This window comes from Myiozetetes cayanensis, unplaced genomic scaffold, assembly GCF_022539395.1.
Source record: "Myiozetetes cayanensis isolate MyiCay16 unplaced genomic scaffold, myiCay2020 scf7, whole genome shotgun sequence".
Taxonomy (NCBI): Eukaryota; Metazoa; Chordata; class Aves; order Passeriformes; family Tyrannidae; genus Myiozetetes; species Myiozetetes cayanensis.
The window spans coordinates 12,504,056-12,526,715 of NW_026087964.1; the positions used below are offsets into that span (position 1 = coordinate 12,504,056).

The 22,660-nt window shown below is 40.1% G+C and overlaps 1 protein-coding gene across 9 annotated transcripts in view; it reads right to left on the reverse strand.

Moving 5' to 3' along the window:
- LDB2 (LIM domain binding 2) overlaps positions 1-7,493 on the reverse strand; it is a 217,620-nt gene extending 210,127 nt beyond the window's left edge. For 5 of the 9 annotated variants that reach the window (XM_050338340.1, XM_050338339.1, XM_050338344.1 and 2 more), the window contains exon 1: positions 7,196-7,492. In XM_050338340.1, the coding sequence (XP_050194297.1) occupies positions 7,196-7,327 (132 nt within the window). In that variant the 5' untranslated portion in view covers positions 7,328-7,492. Of the gene's footprint in view, positions 1-7,195 lie in introns of all 9 variants that reach the window. The other 4 variants (XM_050338337.1, XM_050338336.1, XM_050338345.1 and 1 more) reach the window with 2 other exon arrangements.
- Between the last annotated feature and the right edge of the window lie 15,167 nt (positions 7,494-22,660).

Consider the following 22,660-nt stretch of genomic DNA (forward strand, 5'->3'; position numbering starts at 1 on the left):
TCTAGTCTGTAGCTAGCAGTTGCAGTAAATAGAACTGCAGTAAATGGATGGGATCTGGACAGATACTGAATCTGTTCCACGTGAGTAATCTGATGTCAAAACTATACCCACAGGTTAGATTTCCCCCTTCCCTTTTTAAACACAGGCACAAACAATGTTTCTGCTCAGCTAATCAGGCTTGGCAAACTTAGAATCAGGGAAGACAAATATCAACAGGTATTGCAGGTCACGTGTGACAGATATTACAGCAATGTTCCAAGTTATTAGTTGCTCCAAAGGATGAAAAGACCTAACTGTTTAGTTTGCAGGTGACAAGACACTAGATTTCAAGTACATTTAGAAACCTACATAAAGTTATGGCTTTACTGCATCAGTTTGGAGTTTGTGGCTCTCCTCTGGCCAAGTATCTGAATGCGAATATTGACAACAGAAAGACCTGAGGGAAAAGTTCTGGTTTGATACTTATATTTTGACTGTATTTATCAGAGTTATTCATAAAGAACTAGACTGCTACACGCAATTCTCGTGCTTCAACCCAAAACAATCTGTGAGTCTATGATTCAGGTCTATATGATGAGGATGGGAACACACCTTGGCCAGGAGCTTCCGCATGGTATGCAGCCTTGATCACAGTGCAGACACTGCAAGGGGGTGCCAAGGCAACCTAAGTCTCACACAGAGAACAACCTGTTCTTGTAAAATTTATGGCCTTTGCAAAGACTCTACACCACCAACACTCTTGAATCCTGAAGAGGTGATAGGCTTAGAAACACACCAAGCCCTACTTCATGTTTAGTTCTGCAAAGGTCTCATTTTTCCAGAGCAGTTGGTTTTTTCACTAACTTCTTAAGGCATGAAAGCGCCAGAGTTGTTTCCAGAAGTGTCAACTGTTCCCATACTGAGGTTTAAGGTCTGCAGGTGTTTCTAGTCATGGTTCTAGTGGTTGTAACGGTTCTGGCGGTTCTGGTCCTGTTACCTCAGGAGTACCAAGTGGACTATTGAGCTTAGATCAGTAACTTACAGGCTTTAGTTTAGTAGGGCATGACTGTCCACCACAATGTGATAGAAATGGATTCTGACTATAAAAGTATTTCCCTCTGAAATTTTCACAGTAACCAAACACAGAAAGAACACACACGGAAAAGAAAGACACATGCCTAGGGAGAATATTTTGGCCAGGGGTTTGGGGACATTTCTTTCATTTCTATTTCTGTCTAACAAATAAGACCATTAAGACCTGACCCTGCCCTACAACAGTATTTTTTTGGAGACTAATCATCAGTCACTTTGGGGCAACCTTGTTCCTGCCAGGATCACCCCTCTGAGGCATCAAGTAGCCCAGAAACAACTTTTGGAAAGGAGCACCCAGCAAAACTGAGGATCTACCCTGGCCTGTTTACACAGTACAGTGCAGGAAAGAAGGCTCTTCTTGGGGAGGAAATAACCGAACAAAGTACCAGCGTGATTGGAACGTCTGTTTACAGTAGATATGCAACTTCTGGCAAAGAGATACAAAAAAATACCATTTGAAGTAAGGAGTAGAACTAAAAAATATTGCAAGGAGTTTAGCAATCCACCCATACCCTTTTTTGTAAACAAGGAAAGGGTATATACCAAAACCAAATTATTTTCTTTTATATCTGACCTTGCAATCCTACTGCAGGCAAAACTCCAGCTTAAGTAAGAGCCCAGGACTGGGTCCTTGTTATGATCTGTTTTGTTCCTTCTCACTAACCAACAGCTTCTATTTTTGACACTGGATCTGCATAGTGAATCTTATTTACATCAGGGAAAGACTAGGTTTAAGGTTTTTTTAAGTGGATTAATGGTTTAAAGAGTAAAAAATGAAAAAGAGAAAAGGAAGGGTTGAAAAGGTTTCTTTATAGAAAATCATCTAATAATCATCAGAGTGATAGCAGACAAGACCCATTCTTACACTTTTGCACTGACTGTTTCTCCGCCCTCACCAGTCCCTACCCCCAATAGCTCCCTGCTCCTTACGTGTGCGGTTTCCCTTCTATATTATAAGTTTGGCAGGGGAGGGGGAGCAAAAGCAGCAAGACATCCCTGATTGTAAGCTAAGGATCAGCATGTAAAGGAAGTAGAATCTTTTTTTTCTCCCTGGCCTCATAAGAATTGTTAGTTTGTAACAATTTTAATTGAAAACAGCTGCATCTGAAATATTTTAAGGGATGAAAAAAGTATATCAAATAAAAGACAATCAGTAAAAAGAGCCTTGAATGCATTCTGAAGTCAGTGTCTGCCTGAAGGCATTCCAGGGTTTTCTTTTTAAACTGACCTTTTAGTTTCAGCAAAGCATGGTTCATAAGTACACTCAAAATACTTTATTCATGTTCCTAGAATTACTAAGTATTAGTATATATGTGGGTGAAAGAGTATTTCCTCAAAAATACTTTGAGACAGAAGTTTATGTGTTTTCCCTTCAACAAAACAAACTCATTGGACAAACTCAGACTTATGTACACAATATGAGAGATCTGTTTGCCATACCAAGTTGCTATGTGAACAAATGTGATGTCACAACATAGATTTTTATGACTAATCTATTAAAAATGTATCAGGAAGAAGATTATTTCATCAGATAGCAATGTGAGGAAGTAAAATAAGCAAATTTCATTAAACTGCAGAAAATTTGTTTTGCTTTGATTTGCTTTAAATATTTGGTTGCATACGAATGTCTGTGTAAGCTTCCAGTTCATTTACTAGCTTTTAAATAATCATTACATCCTCCTTTATTTTCCTTTTCATTTTCTTTACATTTTCTTCCATTATGAAATGTCTACTTTGTTAAATTCACTATATAGTTTAATAGGACTTTAATATCGTTTGATTAAGGTGGTTGTCTTTAAAACAAATATGCTACTAATCAAGCTCTCCAGTCACCCTTAAAACATTGTTCTATTAGCCAGAGGGAAAGCTGTGGTTTGCATATGATGATGATGTAAAGCATAATCCCTTGTAGTTACAGAGAAAGATACAGGTAAATTTAATATATTGTGATACACAAAAGTTCTAACAATACAGGGCACTAAACAAACAAGTGAAAGGCTTGATACATTTCTTTGATTACTGACAATAAAGCAACGCCTCAAACTTTAAACTGTCAGCAGCTCTAAGTGATCTCTCCATGGCACACTGTAATGTTACTGAATAATTATATACAAGATATAATCACCTTTTGTTTTCTTTTAAGTGTGAGCAATTTCAAATGATTAAAAATTGGAACAGAAAAGGATTTACAACATCAAAGAGGAAAAGAGATGCCTTTTTAAACATCAAGTTTTATGAAAAATGGAGAAAATATTTAAGCTAATTTACCTATGTTGTGTATTGCTACCTAGAACTTCAGAAACTGCTGATTATACCTCAACAGGATCGCTTTCTTGAAATGGTAAACCAACACAGATATAAAAATATTAAGATAAACTGAGTTCGAATGAATGGTAATGGAATCCTTAAAACCACACACAGAGCAAGGAAACAGCTGCATTTTGGTTAACCAGAAAGTTAATCAACTATGAGAGAAGTAAGCAAGATCTATCTTTGCATCTGCCAGAGATTATTAAGCATTTAAATATTCATTTTTCTTCTTTAAATCAGGATTGTTGATGCATTACAAAATGGCACAAAGACGCTCCCAAAGTATAATTAAGAAAGTATGTATTAATTTAGAAAAAAGTATTATGTTAGATTTCTTTGAACAATTTGTAAGGAAGGTAAGGTGTTCCTGTACACTATTTAGTAACTCAGACTCCCTAATTTACTTTAGATCACATAAGAATTAGCTAGGTGGTGGACTTTTGCCAGTACTTACATCATAAAACCACCCCCTGCCTGGGTGTGATTGGAATTCTTCGCCTAAGACTGACCCTGAATTTAAAAAGGCAGTTGTAGGTTCTGTCTGAGGAGCTCATAAACTTATAAGAAGTTCGGAGAGCAAAAGTTTGCACATCTAACACAGGCTAAAGCTGCTAATTCTTTACTTTCATGACTTCCATTTCTTCCTAAAGAAAACAAGAACAACAAAGATAGCTATGCTGCATCTAAATGACCTTTCTTTATCACTCTGTACTTCATCTGCTTAATACACTGAGCACATCCTTCCCACTGACTGTTATTCCCTTCCACCCAATGCTGACAGACACCAGAGTGGAAGCAGTGGATTTCTCAGGAAAGGTCCCCAAGCACAGAGTTGTTTTGAGGACACTTCTACAATGCCCAACATACCATCGACCTTACTGCTGGGAGAGCAGGAGAAGAAATTACATTTACTGGTGTATTCCCCAAAGGTGCTTCCACGAGCCCATTGCTTTTTTGGAATCGTTTCTCACCTACTTGCAAGCTCTGGAGAGTTGCTACAGGAATTCACTACAAAGGCTAGCAGATGGAGGGGAGAAAAATACAGACATGACATACAGATACTCCTTCCATAGCCTCTCCATCCATCCTCTGTACAACATTATTAAATTATGTATGTTTTACTCTGCCTTGGAACTTTCACCACTGCAAGGGACAGTAGAGAGTCTGACTCTAAAGGATTATTAAGAACATTTTTATTTTGTAGGAAACCAGGAAAATCCCAAAGGCTTTCCATGGATATATTTGGGATAACAGCTGGTTCCCATGTATTAATGTATCTCCACTTGGCACTGGCTCTCTGCACAAGTTGGGTCCACGTGGAATCTGCCAGCTTGCTACCCCCAGTCTTTAGGAGAGTTTCTTTGTTATTCAGTTCCCCTTAAGCTCCTTTGCCTGTGCTCACCTACCCCCTGGGGCTCACAGAGCACAAGCAGTCTCCTTCAGAGACCAGTGCCTACATTATTCCAAAGACTTCCTGAAGAGAAACGTTCATGCAGTAAGCCTGTATCACCCACAGCACAAGCACATTCTTTCCATGACATACAGGGCTCTGGATTCAAAAAATTTAGAGCTAGTTATACATGCTCCAGAAGCCTTCAGTTACCAATCCCAAATATGATTGGAACTGCATAAAATTAACATAAAACTTCCACTCCGGACCTGCCCTAGAAGCCAGCATGTGTCGTTACAGACTAGTAACTGTCACTAGTAACACCTAGTCACTCAGTGTCCCAGGAAACTCGTTTAATAATTTTTTTTATTAAGGAGATTTTTTAATTGGAGGGTGAATGAGATGAACTGAAGTTCACTAGAAAACACATTTCAATGAACAACAATGCTTACAGGACAGAGTTCAGAAATTTAAAAAAAAAAAAAAAAGGGGGAACCAGAATGTAAACACTGAACAATCACACAGCAAAAAATTTTTACTCTGAGCAACTAAAAGCAATACTGGAGCATAAGGCCTTCATTAGCTAAACACTGTCTATCAAAGTAAAATGCTGCTGAAAACTATGGCAGTCCTAGCAAGGAAGAGTAGGTTATTGCTTTTTGCCCACAACAGTCCATCTGAACGTGCGCAGCAAAAACTGCAATTAAATGCCCTGAAATCTAACTCAGCACACCTCAGCAACGAAGGAGGGGGAAGTTGTTTCACAAGTCAGTCAAAAACTTTTCTAGTGTAACATTTGTAAAGGAGCTGCAATCAGAGACGGGTCAATGACTAAAAGTACCACTAAAATAATATGTAAAAACGCTAAATTAGCACTGACGGCTTTTAGAGCAGCTTGTATATAAAACCCTGAAGAAATCACTCAATGATACATATTTGTTCTTTTCACTTGAAAAAGTCTAGAAATTTTTACATGAGTGTGTACAGGAATGCAAGGAACAGAATTACAAGACAGTGACAAATAAACAGTAGCAAACAAACCCTCACAAACCCCCTCTTTCTATTTAAATGGCAGTGACCCTCCGCAACCAACAACTTGGGGCAGAACTGACAAACAATTGCCGCGATTTTGGGAGCAAAGAGCCGCTTGAGTTTTTAGCCAGCACCAAGTGTATTACCAATTACTCGCCAGCAATGTTCTAAGTCTGGCAGTGGTAACTGCTGGAAAAGCAGTTACCCCGTGGTGGTACCCAATCAGAAAGCAGGTCACATCTCGTTAGCTGTATCATATACATTAAACGTCACAGATTCTCCATGGCTAAGCTGACAATTCAGACATGTGTGTTTTATTTTATTATAACCTCATGTTATCTTAAAGGATCACAATACAACAAACATATCAACACGAGATCCTTTACCATGCTTCATGGCACGAATCTGGCAGATATTTGCTGTTATATAAAGCCGTTCACTATAACAGATTAATACTTTTTAAAAGTCTTTTCAAGGCACCACTAATACACTACTATGAAAAATTGCAGCAGCAGGAATGTTTGCTGCACAAACACAGGCACATGGACAGAAATCCAGCCTGATTCAGTCCACACACTTTTTACTTCAGGAGAATTAAAAGTGTGCTTTATTTAACCATGTAAATAACAAGACGCAGCCTCCACTATTTTTTTCTTTAAGTGACAGAAGTATTTCCCTCTCCCATTCAGTGTATTCTTTGTGGTGGCTGATCTGGATTTTGGAGCCTGGGTGTATAAACCACTAGCACATTATACAAAGCATAACCAACAGTGAATGTAGTTTACATTATTGGGTACTTTTGACAGCTATGTGATAAAGTAGCGAACCGACCATCTCTCTTACTAAAAGCAACAGCATTCTAAATGTAAACACAAATTTCTCTTGCCGGTCGTCCCGAACATGTGTTCTTTAAGAGTAGCCTAGGAATAAGTTTTTAAAACTCTGCTCCTGTTTTCAGTTATCATTCATTTTTAATTTTAATGAGTTTACAAAACAAAACCAGATAAATGTTTGCCTCTCCCCCTAAACCTGCAACATTTCAGAAATAATTTTGTGCAAAAGCTGAAGCAATACCTTGCAATATTATATCTGCAAATGCCAGCAGGACAGATCCTGAGCAAACAACACACTAAGGCAAAGAAATTTCCTGAGACCAGCATTACAATCAACCCTGAAGTGCTGTACTGTAATTTCATGATTTCAGCCTAAGCTGGTATCTCCTCAAAGAGTTGCTCTGCGTGGAAACATAATGAGGGATTACCCAATTAAACTACTAAATTAATTAGGGTTCATGCCTGCATATACTGTACTGTCTAGTGGGACGCTTCAGCTGGAATTCGGGCTGAAACCTACCACGGTCCATGCACAGGAAAACAAGGCTGGGGGACTTACCTCCGTCCGCGACTGCAGCCTCTTGTTCATTTCATATATTCGGTACTCTGGTTGCACCATGTATGGTGTGTGTCTCCTATAAAATGGGCCAAAAGGAGAAGAATAGAAAGGGTCATGTGGTGTGCTGGACATCTTGCCTGCTTGCAGAGATTCAAGCTACACAGAGTATCATCAACATCCATACAGAGCACATGGGCTGTGTGTTCTTCACAGTACAAAGTAGCGGCGCGCACACACACACACACATCCAGGCTGCACGCACTGGCTGGGGACTGCTGTGGGAGCCCGCTCCGGCGGAGACGGGCGGGGGGTGGGGGGAAGCGGGAGCGGGAGCGCACAGGCTCCAGACAGGGAGAGGGAGGCTGGATAGCTTCAGGCACCGCCGCTCGGTTTTAAAGCAGCAGTTTCTGGAGGGGTCATTTCCTGTCCGCGCCGCCGACTAGTTCAGAAACAGCATTCCCCCCGCGGCGGGCAGAGGTGCGGGGCTGGGGCTCGCCGTGCCCCCGCGGCCCCCCCACCCCCCCGGAGCCGGCAGCGGGCTCCTCAGCATATAGGTGGTTTAAAAGCTGCCTGAGCCAATCACCCCGCGCCGGGAGCACGCTCGGGTAATGTCAGAAATGTGATTACTACAAAATACATAAACACAGGCCACGGCCATCCCGCCGCGGGCAGCCGGCGCTCCACCCGCGCCCGACGGCTCCCGCAGCGCCTGCTGTGTCCGCCCGGGGCGGCCGCGCCGCGGTACCCGGGCTGCGGCTGCGGGGCCGCCCCTCGGGGGCACGGCGGGATGGCCGGGCAGCCCGAACAAAGGCATAACCCCCGCACGCCACACTTCACACAATGGAGAGCACTCGGATGCCAGCCGCAGAAACCTCCCGGAAAATGGGAAAGCACAAAGGGGCGGGTGGGAGAGCGGGACCCCCGGAGAACTGCCGGCAGTCCCCTTCTGCGGGGGCCAGGAGTGCACAAATGGGTCATTTTAGAAGCGGGTGTCCGGCTTAAAGGCGGCGGCAGCTAGGTGGGAGACTGGTCCCTGTTTCAGGATCATTGTTGGGCATAAATCCAGCAGTGGTTAGAAAGCATTGCCAATGAAGGATATCTAACGTTGGGGATGGGGGGGGAGGGGGGTCCCGACGGAGGAGGGGAGGGCAAGGGGAGTGGATCCCTCTTTGGAGGTGAGGGATGAACTTTATCTGTTGAATCATACTTGCAGGAAAGTGCTGGGAGTGGATACCACGTGAACGAAAAGTCCTCAAAATATAGAATAAACAAAAGGGTCTCATCTGCTGCATGGGAAAGTGCAAGGTTTAAGAGGGGAGCCTTCAAATTACCTGTACGAAAAAGCCCTTGAAGCACAGACTGTGTCCTCATACACAGCTGTAAAGTATCAGGCATTATTTACAGTACTGAATAAATGTAAAAACAACAATAAACAGTGCTGAATTAATCTCTCATGTAAATTCATTCAAGCAAATGGAACCACTCTAGGAACAGATTTAGTTAACTAATATGATTAAGAGAATAACAATCAGCTGCAGCCACAACGGTTCTCAGTCAGGGTGCTCCGCATGAACGCTGCAGGATCGCCCATTTCACAGATGGGGAAATCAAGGCACGCGCCATTACTTTTTCTAAATTTTTGTAATAATCCCAAAAAATTTTGATCATGATATGGCTTTACCCACTTTACCCACAGCCAAAAATGTAACTCAAATATGACTGAATGTAGGAATGTTGTAAGACATTTTTGAAATATTCCAGTTTTTGCTGGTATTTGGCTAAGTCTGGAAAATCTGACCTCTTTTCAGAATAAAATACAGAATTTTACATGTTATATTCTACTGACCACTCATCTGGATCACAATTTATCTTTGCTGTACCAGTAGCTGTTTAGCAAAACTATTTCTGTATGCTCTTATGGAATAACAGTTTCCATAAGAAGTGACGTATTGAGCTGCTTTTACAGACTTCCCACAGCTTCTGTCACTAAACACAGAGACAACAGATAATACATGGGGAACTTCACTTCTCCCTTTAAGTGAACCCCAGCTAGGTAGCGAAACTATGCTGCCACTCTGGTACCGTTACTGGAGGTGCTGAGTTTAATAAACAGCATGTGCAACGTTTGGCTCCGTAGTTCTGTGGTGACTGTGACACTGCTCTGCCAGGGTTTGTTCACTGGCCCCATAAAAAGCCTGTATTGTGGCTACGCACCTAGGAGAAGACTTCCCTGTGTGTACCTTGTGCTCTAACAGATCCCAGCAGATACCTTAAAGCCTAAGGACAGAATGACTAGAAAAATTAGAATTACAGCACTAATATACACCAGTTTTATAACCAAAGTACCATCTTCTTAAATAAACGTAAAAAAAAAAAAAAAACCAGCCAAGAATCCACCAAGTTACAGATTTTATTTTCTTTGCAAAGCAAATCCAAAGTAAAACATATTTGCCCAAGAAGGGACACACTGCTTTTTGAATTAAAATGGTGGAATTTTGCAGAGTTTGAAAAGTATTTCTGTTTCAAGGACTTTTAGATTAAGCTAAAATTCACTGCTTTGAGAAGTTAAATATGGCCATTATATTAATATTTTTTATTTTGGCTGCTGGTGGGGAAAAGGGAAGAGATTCCTTTAAATTAAAAAAAAAAAAAAAAGGAGAAACTTGGTGTAGTGAAAATGAATGAAGAGGAATGAGCAGTAGGATTTGCTTTCATGACTGAGAACTGCAGATATTCCCCTCAACCCCTGTATAAGAGCTTCTGTGTACGGGTCTAGCACAAAGCAAAAATATGCAATGATATTTTAATAATTCCCATTGATTAACTGGCAAATTATCCAATACCTACAGCCCACCAGCAAGAATCAAGTCCCAGGGTAGGAGCCTGCTAATTGCGGGCTCTGGCAGCTCTTCCAGTTGCCTATTGTCATCTAGACTGGTGTGATGCTCAGAACAGAAAAACAGAAGGCAGAATCAAAGGAACATAAAGTTACAGAGATCCTGACAGTGTCAGCTCGATTCCCACTTGGATCTACCACCTTTAAAGTTTTGTGTGTGCTCTGGGGGTGTGGGTTAGGGGCGTATAGCCATCCCCATTGCCTGGGCTGCTCCAAACCCCCATACCACTGTCATCAAGCTGTTACCCAAAGCGGCTCAGGGGTCAAAAACAAATATCTGACCCAGTCGATAAATTCCTTACTCTGGAAAAGGAGTTTAATGTGAGCAGAGGAAAACAGAGGTGGAGGAAAACAAGAAGAAGAGACGAGTCTTCCCAAATCTGAAAATGAGTCTATTCCTTTGCCTGCCCAATATGCATGGCTACCAATAGATGAGGAAACAGAATGTGCAGAGTTGCATTTACATGGGTGTGTGCACATGCAAATACTGCTGCACCTCAAAGCACTGAGCCTTACCCCAGAACTCAGAGGCCAGAAGGGAAGGACTGTGATGCCTTCTCGCTTAACTCAGTCCCCAAACCTGCAAACTGCATTGGCTCACCCCAACCCTGCCTGGGTGCTGCACACAGACATGAAAGGAGACATCAGAGCAGGGAAGGACCAGGACACAAGCTCGTGATTCCCAACTAGGGAAAATAAGCTAGGCAGAAGTGTGCCATCAGACCTCATCAGCAGAGACAGAGCTATGTTTCGTGTCTCTCTGGTTGGGCACTAACCACCTCACAAGCCCTCGCACCCCAAAGAAGGGGTGGGATGATCTGGCTGCTCTCTGGGTGCCGGATTGCCCTCTCCTGGGCAGAAACAGAAGGACACACACAAGTCAAGTACTCTGACTCTGCCAGTTCTGGAGGGCAATTTACTTTCATTTCGGAGGGAAGCACGGGTGGGTTTGGTGGAGCCTCTGCACCTCCCGTGTGACATCTGTAATGCCCATGAGTAGCCGAGTTGCACTACAGTGGAAGGACTAAAACCAACAGCCCCTGAGCAGCATAGACAGCCCTGTAACACAGCACTGCCAAAAGCACCACACGCAACCAAGGCACAGTCCTTGTTTTGCCAAGCTGACAGTCAAAGCAGCTCTGAAGGCTGCACTATTTTTAATAACCACGTAGTAATAATAATAATAATGCAGAAAAGGGATACAGCTGTAAATATGTGTAATTTCTGTATTTATCCCTAGTATGCGTTGACTGTTCAGTCTCTGTCAGTAATCAGATTTACAAAGATACATTTAAGGTGGTTTGTAGATGTTGAAAGACAGAAAAGAAGAGACTGATCTTAGTTAAAGACACATTGCATATGAGGAGCTAAGAACTAGAGATATTTGAAATTAGTTTTCTGGAGAATACTCAAGTAAACATGTGTTTTGTTTTTTTTTTTTTTAAATAACAAAACTACCTTTTCAAACTGTCCTTTGTTTATACAAAAGCCAGATAGTATTGAAGACTTGTGATGAAGTGACCTTAGATAAAAGTACAAAACTGTTTTCCTGTGGATACTCAGGAGTGACTAAATGAAATATGCTTATCAAAAGCTGGGATGCACAATGAAGAACCACCAGCAATACCCCACCATCTGTAATATATACTCAATTGCAGAGCTCAAGCACAGGATTTTGACAGGTTTCAGGTTGCTTCCATTAATTTCTACAGCTATAGAATAGAGTGTACCAGATGCTTGCAATTTATAAGAAATCTAGAAGCTGTAATTTGTTTGCATTAAATATTAATATATTGAAATAAAAAACATATTCTGGAAAACAGTGTCCTTTCATAGATAATTTGTGGACAGGAAACCAAATAAATCTGTTCAATCCATCGTTAAAGTATTTACTGAGCTCGGTGTACACTTCCAGGCTTTTTCCATGTAGATTACTTTTTTTTTTTTTTGTGATAATTGTCCTTTTCTGTAGTAATAAATGATGTGATTATTTTTATCAGAAGGATTTTATAAAATTCATAAGTGGATCCCACCAAAACTACTGTGTTTCAGAGTTTATAGTGCAGCAAGAAGCATTCACATCTTTTAAATGCTTCAGGCTTTTTGCAAACACAAACCTACCTTGCATAAATTACATATAATGATAATTCAATACATATGAAAATTCTAAGAATTCTCTTCCCCTATTTAATCCTAGTAAATGAGAGTTACAGCTCCAGCATTCGCAGTGATGCTAGAAGTACCTCTGAATTGATGAAAACACAGAAGGGATTTTAAATATTTTTTGTTCTGTTGATATGCAACATCTTTGTCCTCAGTCAAAATGGGTATTAAATTTTGCCTGAAAACTTTATGAATGCTCAGTTGAATGCAGTCTTTGAGGAGCCTGCCCATGTCTGACCAAGCTTTACCCATCCAGTACCTGCACAGCACCTGCAGGAGACAGAGCAGGGGGAGTAAACATGAAACAAACTCAAAGCTGTGAAAATCATATCTTGATGTTAGATTGATTAGCCTTCTAAACTCCCCAAGATATAGCAGACAAACTGACTTAACTCTCTTCAATTAAGCTGTGGTAAGCCAGTACTCAGTGTGTTTTAAGTGTCCTCCCTTTTTGCCAATGCAGAGGGGAAACTGGTCTGTAGGAGTTCTCAGCTGCAATGTGGCTCCTCAGCTCACAAGAGACTTACACTTAAAGCATTAGAGGCTTCATTTTGCTCCTCACCGTGCTATCAGTGTGGTACCCTGAGTGGACAGTACACTTGGGCAGCCTCTACCTATCCTGCATCACACATGGGTACTGTAACTACAAAGTAAGTACATTGTGAATGTGTCAGAGGGACTGTTGTCAGGGGAAATAGCTCCACGAGGTGCTGGGAGGAAGAGGATCAGGTCTCAAGTGTGACATATAAGGCCTTGACATCCAGGGGAGCTTCCCTGGGCTACAATAACTTCAGGATACCAAGGGACATCTGCCTTTTGACAGAATTGAATCATCTTCCAGACTAGTAAAACACCAAAGGGATTTTATATACCTTGGTTTTGCTGAATCTCTGAGGACATCACAAAGGCTGCTTTCCAGAATCCAGCAGCTTCAAGAACATTTCTGTCTTGTTTTGTTCCATCTCCCACTTCTTTCTGTATTCACTCCATTTCTTCCATTTTCCTTCATTTTATGCATAACTGCCTATAGTCCCTTTTGGAGTGAAGTTCCTTTTCCAGGAATTGTTTCTAGGTATCTGCCTTGGTAGCTTCTGACCCTGCATATTGTGTTTCCCCACCCCCACCCTCTGCATGGGGATACATGCTGCTGAAGTTTGGGGTGGATTATCACTGGAGGCTGATGCTGGGGAGTGCTATTTGAAGCACCTGATTCTTCATTCAAAGTGCTCAACAGGTTTTTCTGAGTGTGTTTTCCCTGAATAAAGTATGAAGGGGTGATGCTGAGGATGGTGAATCCAGAGCAGTGAAGCAGGAGAATGAAAGTGATAAAATTCCTGTAATTTGCCTTTTGCAGACATCTCGCAGTGGCTGAGGAAGAAAACAGCCTTCAGCAGCAGAGGAGACAGTGCTGCGGTTTATAGCATTGGCAGACAGCCAAAAAAAAAAAAAAAAAAATCTCCAGAGTGGTGGGGGAGGCTACAGGAGCAGACTATGGTCTGGGAGACTGACCCTCCAGCGAAAAATCAGACAGGCCAGCAGAGAGGTAAGGTCCTGAAGAGTCTAAACCCCTTTCTGATATGCTAGTTTCCCTTACAGACAAGCTAAATATGAATTAAATGTAGGTGAAAGAGTCACTCAGCTTTAATGTATTATGCAATGTGTTATTCCAAATTTCTTTAGTCTATCTCAGTCCAAAGCAAGAATTATTATAACTACCCCTCGATATAGTAAGAAGTAAGAAACACCAGACTTCAACACAGTCTTTAAGCAACCCTACCTCCCTAATCTGCCCCAACAAATATACGACAGCATATTCTGCCTGTGACAGATCACAAACTGGGCCTCAGAAAGGGAACAAAAATGTGAATATGAAGAAGACACTCATTTTGGCTAGCTTTTCCAGACAGGAACAGTTTAGTATTCCTTCTACATAACCAAATCCACCATACTGATTTACCTGTTACACACCTCACCCACTGCTCAACTTTCAGCATATTTCAATTAGTTGAAAGATTACTTTTTAAAGGACTCAACTGGGAGCACTCAGCTTTGGAGGCATTTCAGTTGAGTGCTAATTAGCAACTAGCTGACTGTCAACTTTTCTTCTTCGAAGAGAGGGAAGGGTTGGTGATTCCCTTCTGAATTACCTGGCAATCAAATAGATGTTGAAATTTATTCATTAACTTATAATAATCATCCCTAGCACTTCTTTGGCAATTTTCATCTTCAAAGCACTTTATAAACATTCATAGAGACACAGTGGTGATTAGCACTATGACAAAACTGTGCAACTTCCTGCATACGGGTCTCTCTCCCTATTTTACAGGTGAGTAAGGTGAGGGAAGGATGAACTGCTGAGGAAGTCAATGGCAGAAATGTAGCTTTACCTCAGGAAATTACGACTTCTGGATCTATATTTGGATCTTACACAACACAGATATACATACTAAGCAGAACAAGTCATGGACAGCCAGGAAAACTGGTGTGAAAGGGAATGATGGATGGAGAAATTCTGTGCCTGGTACCAAGGAGGGATTAATTTGAGAACAATTTAGATTGTGACTGTGCCTTTACCATGTAACTGGATGAAGGTTGCACCAAAGCCTAGACTGCATTCACCTTGCTATTTTGAACCAAGGGTTATACCTTACTACAAAACATACAGTACCACTCTGTTTTATTTATCTAATTATTTTAACACAAAGTCCCACCAAATTGTATAAAGAAATCTATGTTGGAAAATGTTATTTCCTACACAAATTCTTTTTTTTTTTAGTCTTTTGTTTCATATTTCTAATTCATTCTCCATTTTTTTGTAAAGACTTAGTCTTAAGTGTTTTTATTGTAATTTGATCTTAAACCTTTGCACTTGCAAAACACAAGCCAGAGCTTGCCAGGAAATGAAAGCATTCAGAATATGATCCACTGAGATTCTGGATATCAGTGTTGTAGACTGTACGCTCAATACATGAAAAATGCAATCAGTTACCTGTATGCATATTTTGTAGACACAATATATTTTTTAATTTGGCCTTTAAAATTTAAGTACATGTTATCATTTTAAATTTTGTAATTTGAAATGTTACCATGCTCTGCAGTGCTTGAATTTTGTTAAGGCCTTGTATGGCTGCATAAATGTGACTGAAATAACCAGAGTTTTGCTTGGAAAATCTGATTATGCTGCAAGAGCAAAATGTTCCAGCTCATGAGGGCGAAAGACTGGCTGTGCCTCTGTTTTTAGTGAATAATGACTTTGCACCAAGAAACAGAGACTAAGCAAAATACATACTAATAATTCTTTATGTCTTCTGTGTCATAGATTCTGTTCCTTCTACATCTTATACCTTCCAGGTATGCTACTCAGTAAACTACCTCCAAACAGTGACAAAAAAAATTGACCATGTATCTAATTCAGTATTTAAAACACACTAGACTCATCTTAAACAAGTCTGACATGCACATATTGCAGAGAGCATGGAATTCTGACATCTCTGGAGAAGCAAGCAGATCTGAGCTCCTCTGACTTGAAACTTGGCCCACATCAGGATCTGCTCTCTCTCATGGAGACAGGACACCACCAACCAGCTGCTCAACGGCAGCAGCTGCATCTCCCAGCTTCCACTCTCATAGATAGCTTTGATTTCTGATTCTAAGAGTGCATTGTGCTCCCTGCTGTCTCCTGTCTTTCCAGCATCATCCCATTGCGTGGATTCTGCAGCCATACCTGCCCATTTATGCTGGTGCATTAACAACCCTCAGTTTTAACAATAGTGCAATGTTTTGCGCATGAAGAACAACAGCTTGTGGAATTCTAGTACATTTGTCCATATCTCTTTGCTTGTGAAGTTTGAAGTTTATTGATTAGTAAGCTTTGTTTCTAATTAGACAAACAGCAAAAAACTTCCAACATACTTTATTTCTTCCTGACGCTGTATCCAGAGAACTGGCACAATGCTCTTTCTGTAGCAAACCTTAAGTGTAAGTGTCGTAATAAATATTGCCTTGATTTCAACATCTGGTTCACATTAAATAAAACTACAGATGTGAATCCAACAAAGATAGACATTTTGGAGGGAAGATAAAAGGCTTTAAATTAACCAGCAAGATATTTGTGTTAATTTGCAAAAGAAAAAAACAATTACAATTTCCACAGGACCTGTGTGTCTTAGCTAGAAAGGGTGGCAAAAGAATGCCCATTATTTTAAAACCACCTCATCCTTAACATGATATGAATTCTGGACTACATTCAGGCATTACAATTCTAAGTGACAACATTCTAGGTTTTTGTGTTTTTAAAACTGAAATCTCAAGACTTGAGAGGAAATATAAATGGAAGTGTGTGAGAAGGGACATTTAGTCATCTAAAGAACCATGAACATAATAAGGACAATTACAGGGCCATTTTACATTAACAGCATGAACACGGAAAATTTTCTCAAGTCTTCATACAACCTTTGTACTTCATGTATATACACACATTATAATTGCCCCCTAGTTATTAATATGCATTATGTAGAGATCAAAACAAAGGGTGAGTTTACATTCCTGTAGTTAAATATATTCTGAAATATGTCATTAAAAAACCCCCCCAAAAACCCAAAAAACAACCAAACATTTAAATCATTTCACATTCTGATGTACTGAGTTTAGATTTTCAGAACTTCTTTGCATTATGAACCTGACCGAAGTGTTGGCAGACATATCTAAGCTCACTTAGGGTTTTCTAGTGAAGTAATAAAAAAGCATAATGGAAGGGGAGTGTCAGGATAAGTGCATGACCAGTATGTGTAGTCAAGTTCTCCCAACACAGGATTAGAACCTCAATGCAAGGCTCACCGAAGCGATCCTGAAAGGCACCTATTCTGAAGTGTAGACATCATACATTGGTTAATACTCATAAAGTAATGGATCACAGTTAGTGACAGGCTATTTCACAAAGGCTGGAAAGTATAGTTCAGTTCTACCAAAACCATAGACACAAAAATCCTAATGAAGCTTCCTCTTCACTATCATCCTGCCCTTCGGTCACCATTCTCCCAATCCAAACTCATCTTTTCGTTTTCCATTTATTCTGCTTGATTTCCAGTTTTCATTTCCCCCTCATAGCCCATTCCTTATCCTGAACCAGAATACTTCTATCTTCCCTTCAATTTCAGATATTTCTGAAACACCTACTAACTCTTCCCCTGCCACTGTTTTTAGACCTCTCCTCCTACCCAACATCTATTCTGTTTCAACACTATTCCTCCATCCCTCACCAACATTTACTCATCTTTCTTCATCCCCTTGACAGGTCTCAGCACTTCTGGCAAAATGCTGGGGGAAGCTGCAACACACAAACCTTGTTTGGTCACAGCAGCCCAGTGATGTATTGTGCGTCATCAGTCCCACAGAAACCCTGAAGGACATAAATATGGTAATGGCAGCCAGCCCAGAAGAAGCTATCAGATCTGCTGATATTCTGCCAGGGTATTGTGGAAGATCAGGAAAAGTAAGGGGAGTACATGGGAAATCAGAGAGATAAGAAACTTGGAATTATATGGAAATCAGCAGAAATGGAAAAAGAGTTGTTTTTTTGGTTTTGTTTATGTTTTTGAAAAGGCAGTGATTTAGGACAGAATATTATTATTTAATGGGAAAGCAAAGTGCTGCAGGTTAAAGTTTGATATCAGGTTCATTGTCAATGTGAAGATATACTGAAAGTTTACTCTACTGCTATTGTGATCAATCATCTGCATTCAGGTCACAGTTCTTTGAAATATGTATTCCAGACTTGGATATTGTCAGAGGAAAGAGAGGAAGCAATGGTGTTCATGACATGATCTATGTGGCTTCTAGTCATACCCATTTAACCCAGAGTTATGTCCATTTGGGGGTTCAACCAACTCCCGTTTCAGTGTTAAGCCAAGTAGTAGGTTACAGACTTCTATTTCTCACGAATACAAAAGCTTGGTGATTTTTAGGGGAAAATAAAAGGCTGATATGCCCCTCTTGTATATTGTTCCTACATGAGAATTGATCTTAATTTAGGTCCCTCTAATAATACTCAGTGGATGTCCTGGATTTTTATTTTGTTTTTACTCTTACCATGACTTCATCTTAAATCAAGGATTTAAGGTCTTACATTCAAAAAGTTCATTTAACAGTATAGCCCAAACTAACCTGCAGACACACATGCAGACAGCTCAGATGAGTTTCAGACAAACATCTGAAGTTTTGAATAGTGATTTGAGTTTAAAATCACCTTTGCAGATTTCCTATTCTTGATGAAAACTGGACAAAGAAAAACCAAAATAAAATGGGAACACTTAAGTAATTAAACCCACATGAGATCGCAGAGTTAAGAAAAATATGTGGCATCAGAAAGCTTTCTGTTGACTGTTGCAAGGCATCAATTACTTCTGATTCCAGGTACAAGTCTCAGCTGTCCTAAAAGCACTTCAAGGTGCAGATTTCTAAAAGATGTTTTTTTTGGCTAGGCTGCAAGGTCCTACTTCATCAACCTTTTTTTTTGTTTGTTTTGTTTTTGGGTTTTTTTGTGTGTGTTTTTGTTTTTGTTTGTTTGTTTGTTTTGTCGGTTTTTGGCGGGTTTATGTTTTTGTTGGTTGGTTGGTTTGTTTGTTTTTTGTTTTGTTTTGGGGCGTTTTTTTTGCCTGAGCACCAGAAACCTGGTGTCCCCGCGTCAGGCTGTTGTCATTATCATTTGGACATTCTATTCTGCTGCTTCTTATGTGTTCTAAGACAAGAGAGCATGATCTTAAGCTCTTCCAGGGGAGGTTTAGGTTGGATATTAGGAAGAAATTCTTTACAGAGAGGGTAATCAGGCATTGGAATGGGCTGCCCAGGGAAGTGCTGGATTCTCCGTCCCTGGAGGTTTTTAAGATGAGACTGGATGTGGTACTGAGTGCCATGGTCTAGTAACCATGGCGGTGCTGGATCAAGGGTTGGACTTGATAATCTCAGAGGTCCTTTCCAACCCAGCTGATTCTATGATTCTGTGATTCTATATTTGACTCCAGGACTTTTCCTGAGGGAAGGCCAGAGTGATGTCTTCTTAAATATTAAGATATAACCTAGTGTTTATGGCACGCTCCCAAGAACTGTGAACCCCTTAAGCAGAAGAACACAAAAAAGTTAGCTTTCCCACTTTGTAACCCCAGAGCAATTGAATAAACAACGGGTGGAGGCAGCACCACTCCATATTTGTGTGGAGACAGTTGGACAGCGAAACACATACCAAGAGAGTGTTGAGCGTAATAATCAAAACCAACAGTGGTATACAATAGACCACCCAAAACACAGCTGTAACAGTTTTCCAGCTCTGCCATGGAAACAATGAACAGAAACAACAAGCAGAATAGTTTTGAAAATAGCACTTCTCTGTTTCAAAGTAGAATCTTAAACTTTGAACCAACCAGGATACTATTTAGAATCTTTTTGCGGATATAATTTTTGCTGTATGAGGTCAACTGTGCTAACAGCACTGGAGAGACGTAGACCCTAACAAAGTGGTAGGTTAGCATGCTGTGTAGGAGTTAGGCATGTCACAGAACTGTTTTAACTGGATATTTACTGGTATTTAAAGAATTGCGTTTAGAGGTAATGGCTGTCAATACTTAATCAGAACAACCATTATTTTATATCATACAGACATAAATACATTAAAAAAATATTTAAATAGTTTTGAAGTCCTTTCCATTTTCATTCTGCTCTAGAAATTATGAGCTTCCTGGTAGCAAAACCACTTTTTTACAAATGAAGTCTGTGAAATTATGACCAGAGTAACTTTGCAGACTTTCCCTAGAAGGGTTTGAAAGGTGTGGCAGATGTACACTAACAGAAGGTCAGAGTTGATATGCATCCTGGGGTGATCATAGTTTAGAGAACCTCTACAAGACTGACCATGATTCTGTTGGGTGGCCTGTGGACACCTCCCTTCTACTGATGATGACTGATTTCTTATCATAGGGCAAGGTTCTCAATAGAACATATTCATAAATGGAACCTTTGCCAGCCCTGTCATACAATATTCACTACACTTTATCCCAGAGCTACTTGAATGAGAAACTATCAATTTTCTCATGATGCTCTTCTAGAAATTTCACCAGTACAATATACCTCCCAAGTAGAGGCATCTGTTTCTATATTGATGAATTCCTCTGCTATAGAATAAGGTGTAAGTACTTCTGTTTTTGCACATGAGCTCCAAAACATAGCAAGATTAAGGCTAAAATTTGGAGTGTCTCAGTGATTGGTTGCCCAGGTTTAAATACCTAGGCTTTGATTTCCCTGAGCTGTTGATCATCTTTTGCTCCTTTAGATTTCATCTACAGGGGGTACTGCCAGTGCTTCAGATATCCTTACCCTGACTGTCAGAAGTAGAGCCAAGAAATTATTTTCATATCTATTAAAGATTCAATAAATAATGTCTATCCCTAGTCCAGGTTGGAGGAAATATTTGGAAATATTAGGCAGAAAGACCATGGGAAATCAGTGGGTGATCAAATCCTTTGCCTGAATGTGTAAGTACCTGAGGTGCAAGTTCCTGCTCTGAACCAAATGGTTCAAAGCCAGATCTACTCTGAATGTTCCCTGCAATACAGTATTAGTTGAATAGGGTGGTAGCAACTCTTTCATTTAGAAAATAAATTCCCTATTGCATTGAGACTTTCCATCAGAAGCAAGGATGAATCCAATCCTACTTTGGAAAGTTTTGGTAAGACAGCACTTTCCTGTAACCCTTTCTTCTCTCCAACATTCCCCAAAATGTTTGACAGAAATAATCAAAATCTAAACCAGTTCTTACCTTAAGCTTGACAGATGAAAAATCCCTTTCAGAAGCTAGTTATCACACAGGAATAGAAGCCAGTTCACTTAAGTTTCATGTAAGTTTTGCATAAAACCACAAAAGACCATCTGCCATCTTCATGTTGTCCTTTTGCTCTGCAGGAGCAGAGCACTGCATACCTACTAAATTGGCAAGTCATGGTGCTGGGTGGAGGATTCCTAATGCCAAGTTCATTCATTAAAAATCCACATTCCTTCTTTGAAAATCTTCCAGCCTGAGCCCCACATGATGTAGATGTTTAGCTTAAGTTAAAACTAGGCTGCAGAGGATCCTGAATCCCATCCTTATTGGAGCTGCAGTGAGAACAGGTAGTATTTAACAACTGGAGGGTATTCAAGCTGTTTTCAACATTTGAAGACATTTAATGGTATTCTAGGGGAAAAAAAGTAAAATGCTAGTATTTACTGTGACTTATATGGCCTACGTGTGGCACTATGACATTTAGGGACAACAGTGCTAAAGAAAAGAAAAAATATATGATAAATTAGACATATTTCTGTAGTAATAGAAATCTGTAGTAATATAGATTCAAAGTAGCACAATATTTATTAAAAAATTCAGTGTTTAATAAAAATGTAAGGGCTTTTTTCCACTCTAAGTAAAGGGAAAAAAAAAAAAAGGAAAAGTCTACCTCCCTTCCATAGTTCTATGCTCTCTTATTGCCAATATCTCAATCTCCACTGGGCACACATAGATCATGTCTGCCTAGAACATAAATACTCAGCAGTGCAACAGAAGAATTAAAATTAACAGCTACATTCAAGGAGCAAAAACAGCTAACTAATGTATCTTGTTAGACTTCTGTAAGAGAACAAGATTTTTATCAGAAATGCTGTTTTTCAGAGGACACTAGGATAATTTCCTACTAATAAATTTCCATCTTATTGAGAGCAGCTAAAGTTCTGCCAGTCAGAGAGAATCTCCCAAGGGTATGTCTTACGCAGCTCTCCTACCACTGGATTAGATGTATGCACACGTTTTCAAATACAGTGAGCCCAGAGTACCTCTGAAAGTGTGTTTGGGTATTAAAAACACACAACAGTGGTAGAAGTTTGCCTTGTTTTAAAAAAGATTCACTACTTTGTTTATTGAAGTCTTTTTCCCTGAATTCAGAGGAAATGAGCGTGCATAATTCCATATTCCCTGGAAGACAAAAGGCAAACATTGGTCTAAATAGTTTGTGGTGTTGTTTTGCAATTTTCATGAATCAAGGCTTATTTTTTTACTGCATCACCTATAATATCTTATAAATCTTCCTCCTTTTCCTTTAAAAATATTTAGAGGGGAAAAAAGAACTCTGTGTCATAGGGTATTAGCTGATTAGTTCATTCAAACAGTGCTAATTATAGGTTTAATTGCTTAAATGTGAAAGTCATTTATTTAAATTAGCTGCATCAAACATACAGTACACTCAAAACCTGAAACATTTTGGTACTGAGAACCAGGGTTATATTCTGTAAACAGAACATGCAAAATATAAGATGAGAAACAATGTGCCTCTATGTACTGATTGGCAAACTCATTTAAACCCCAAACTCCCTCCTCCCCTGCCTCTGGG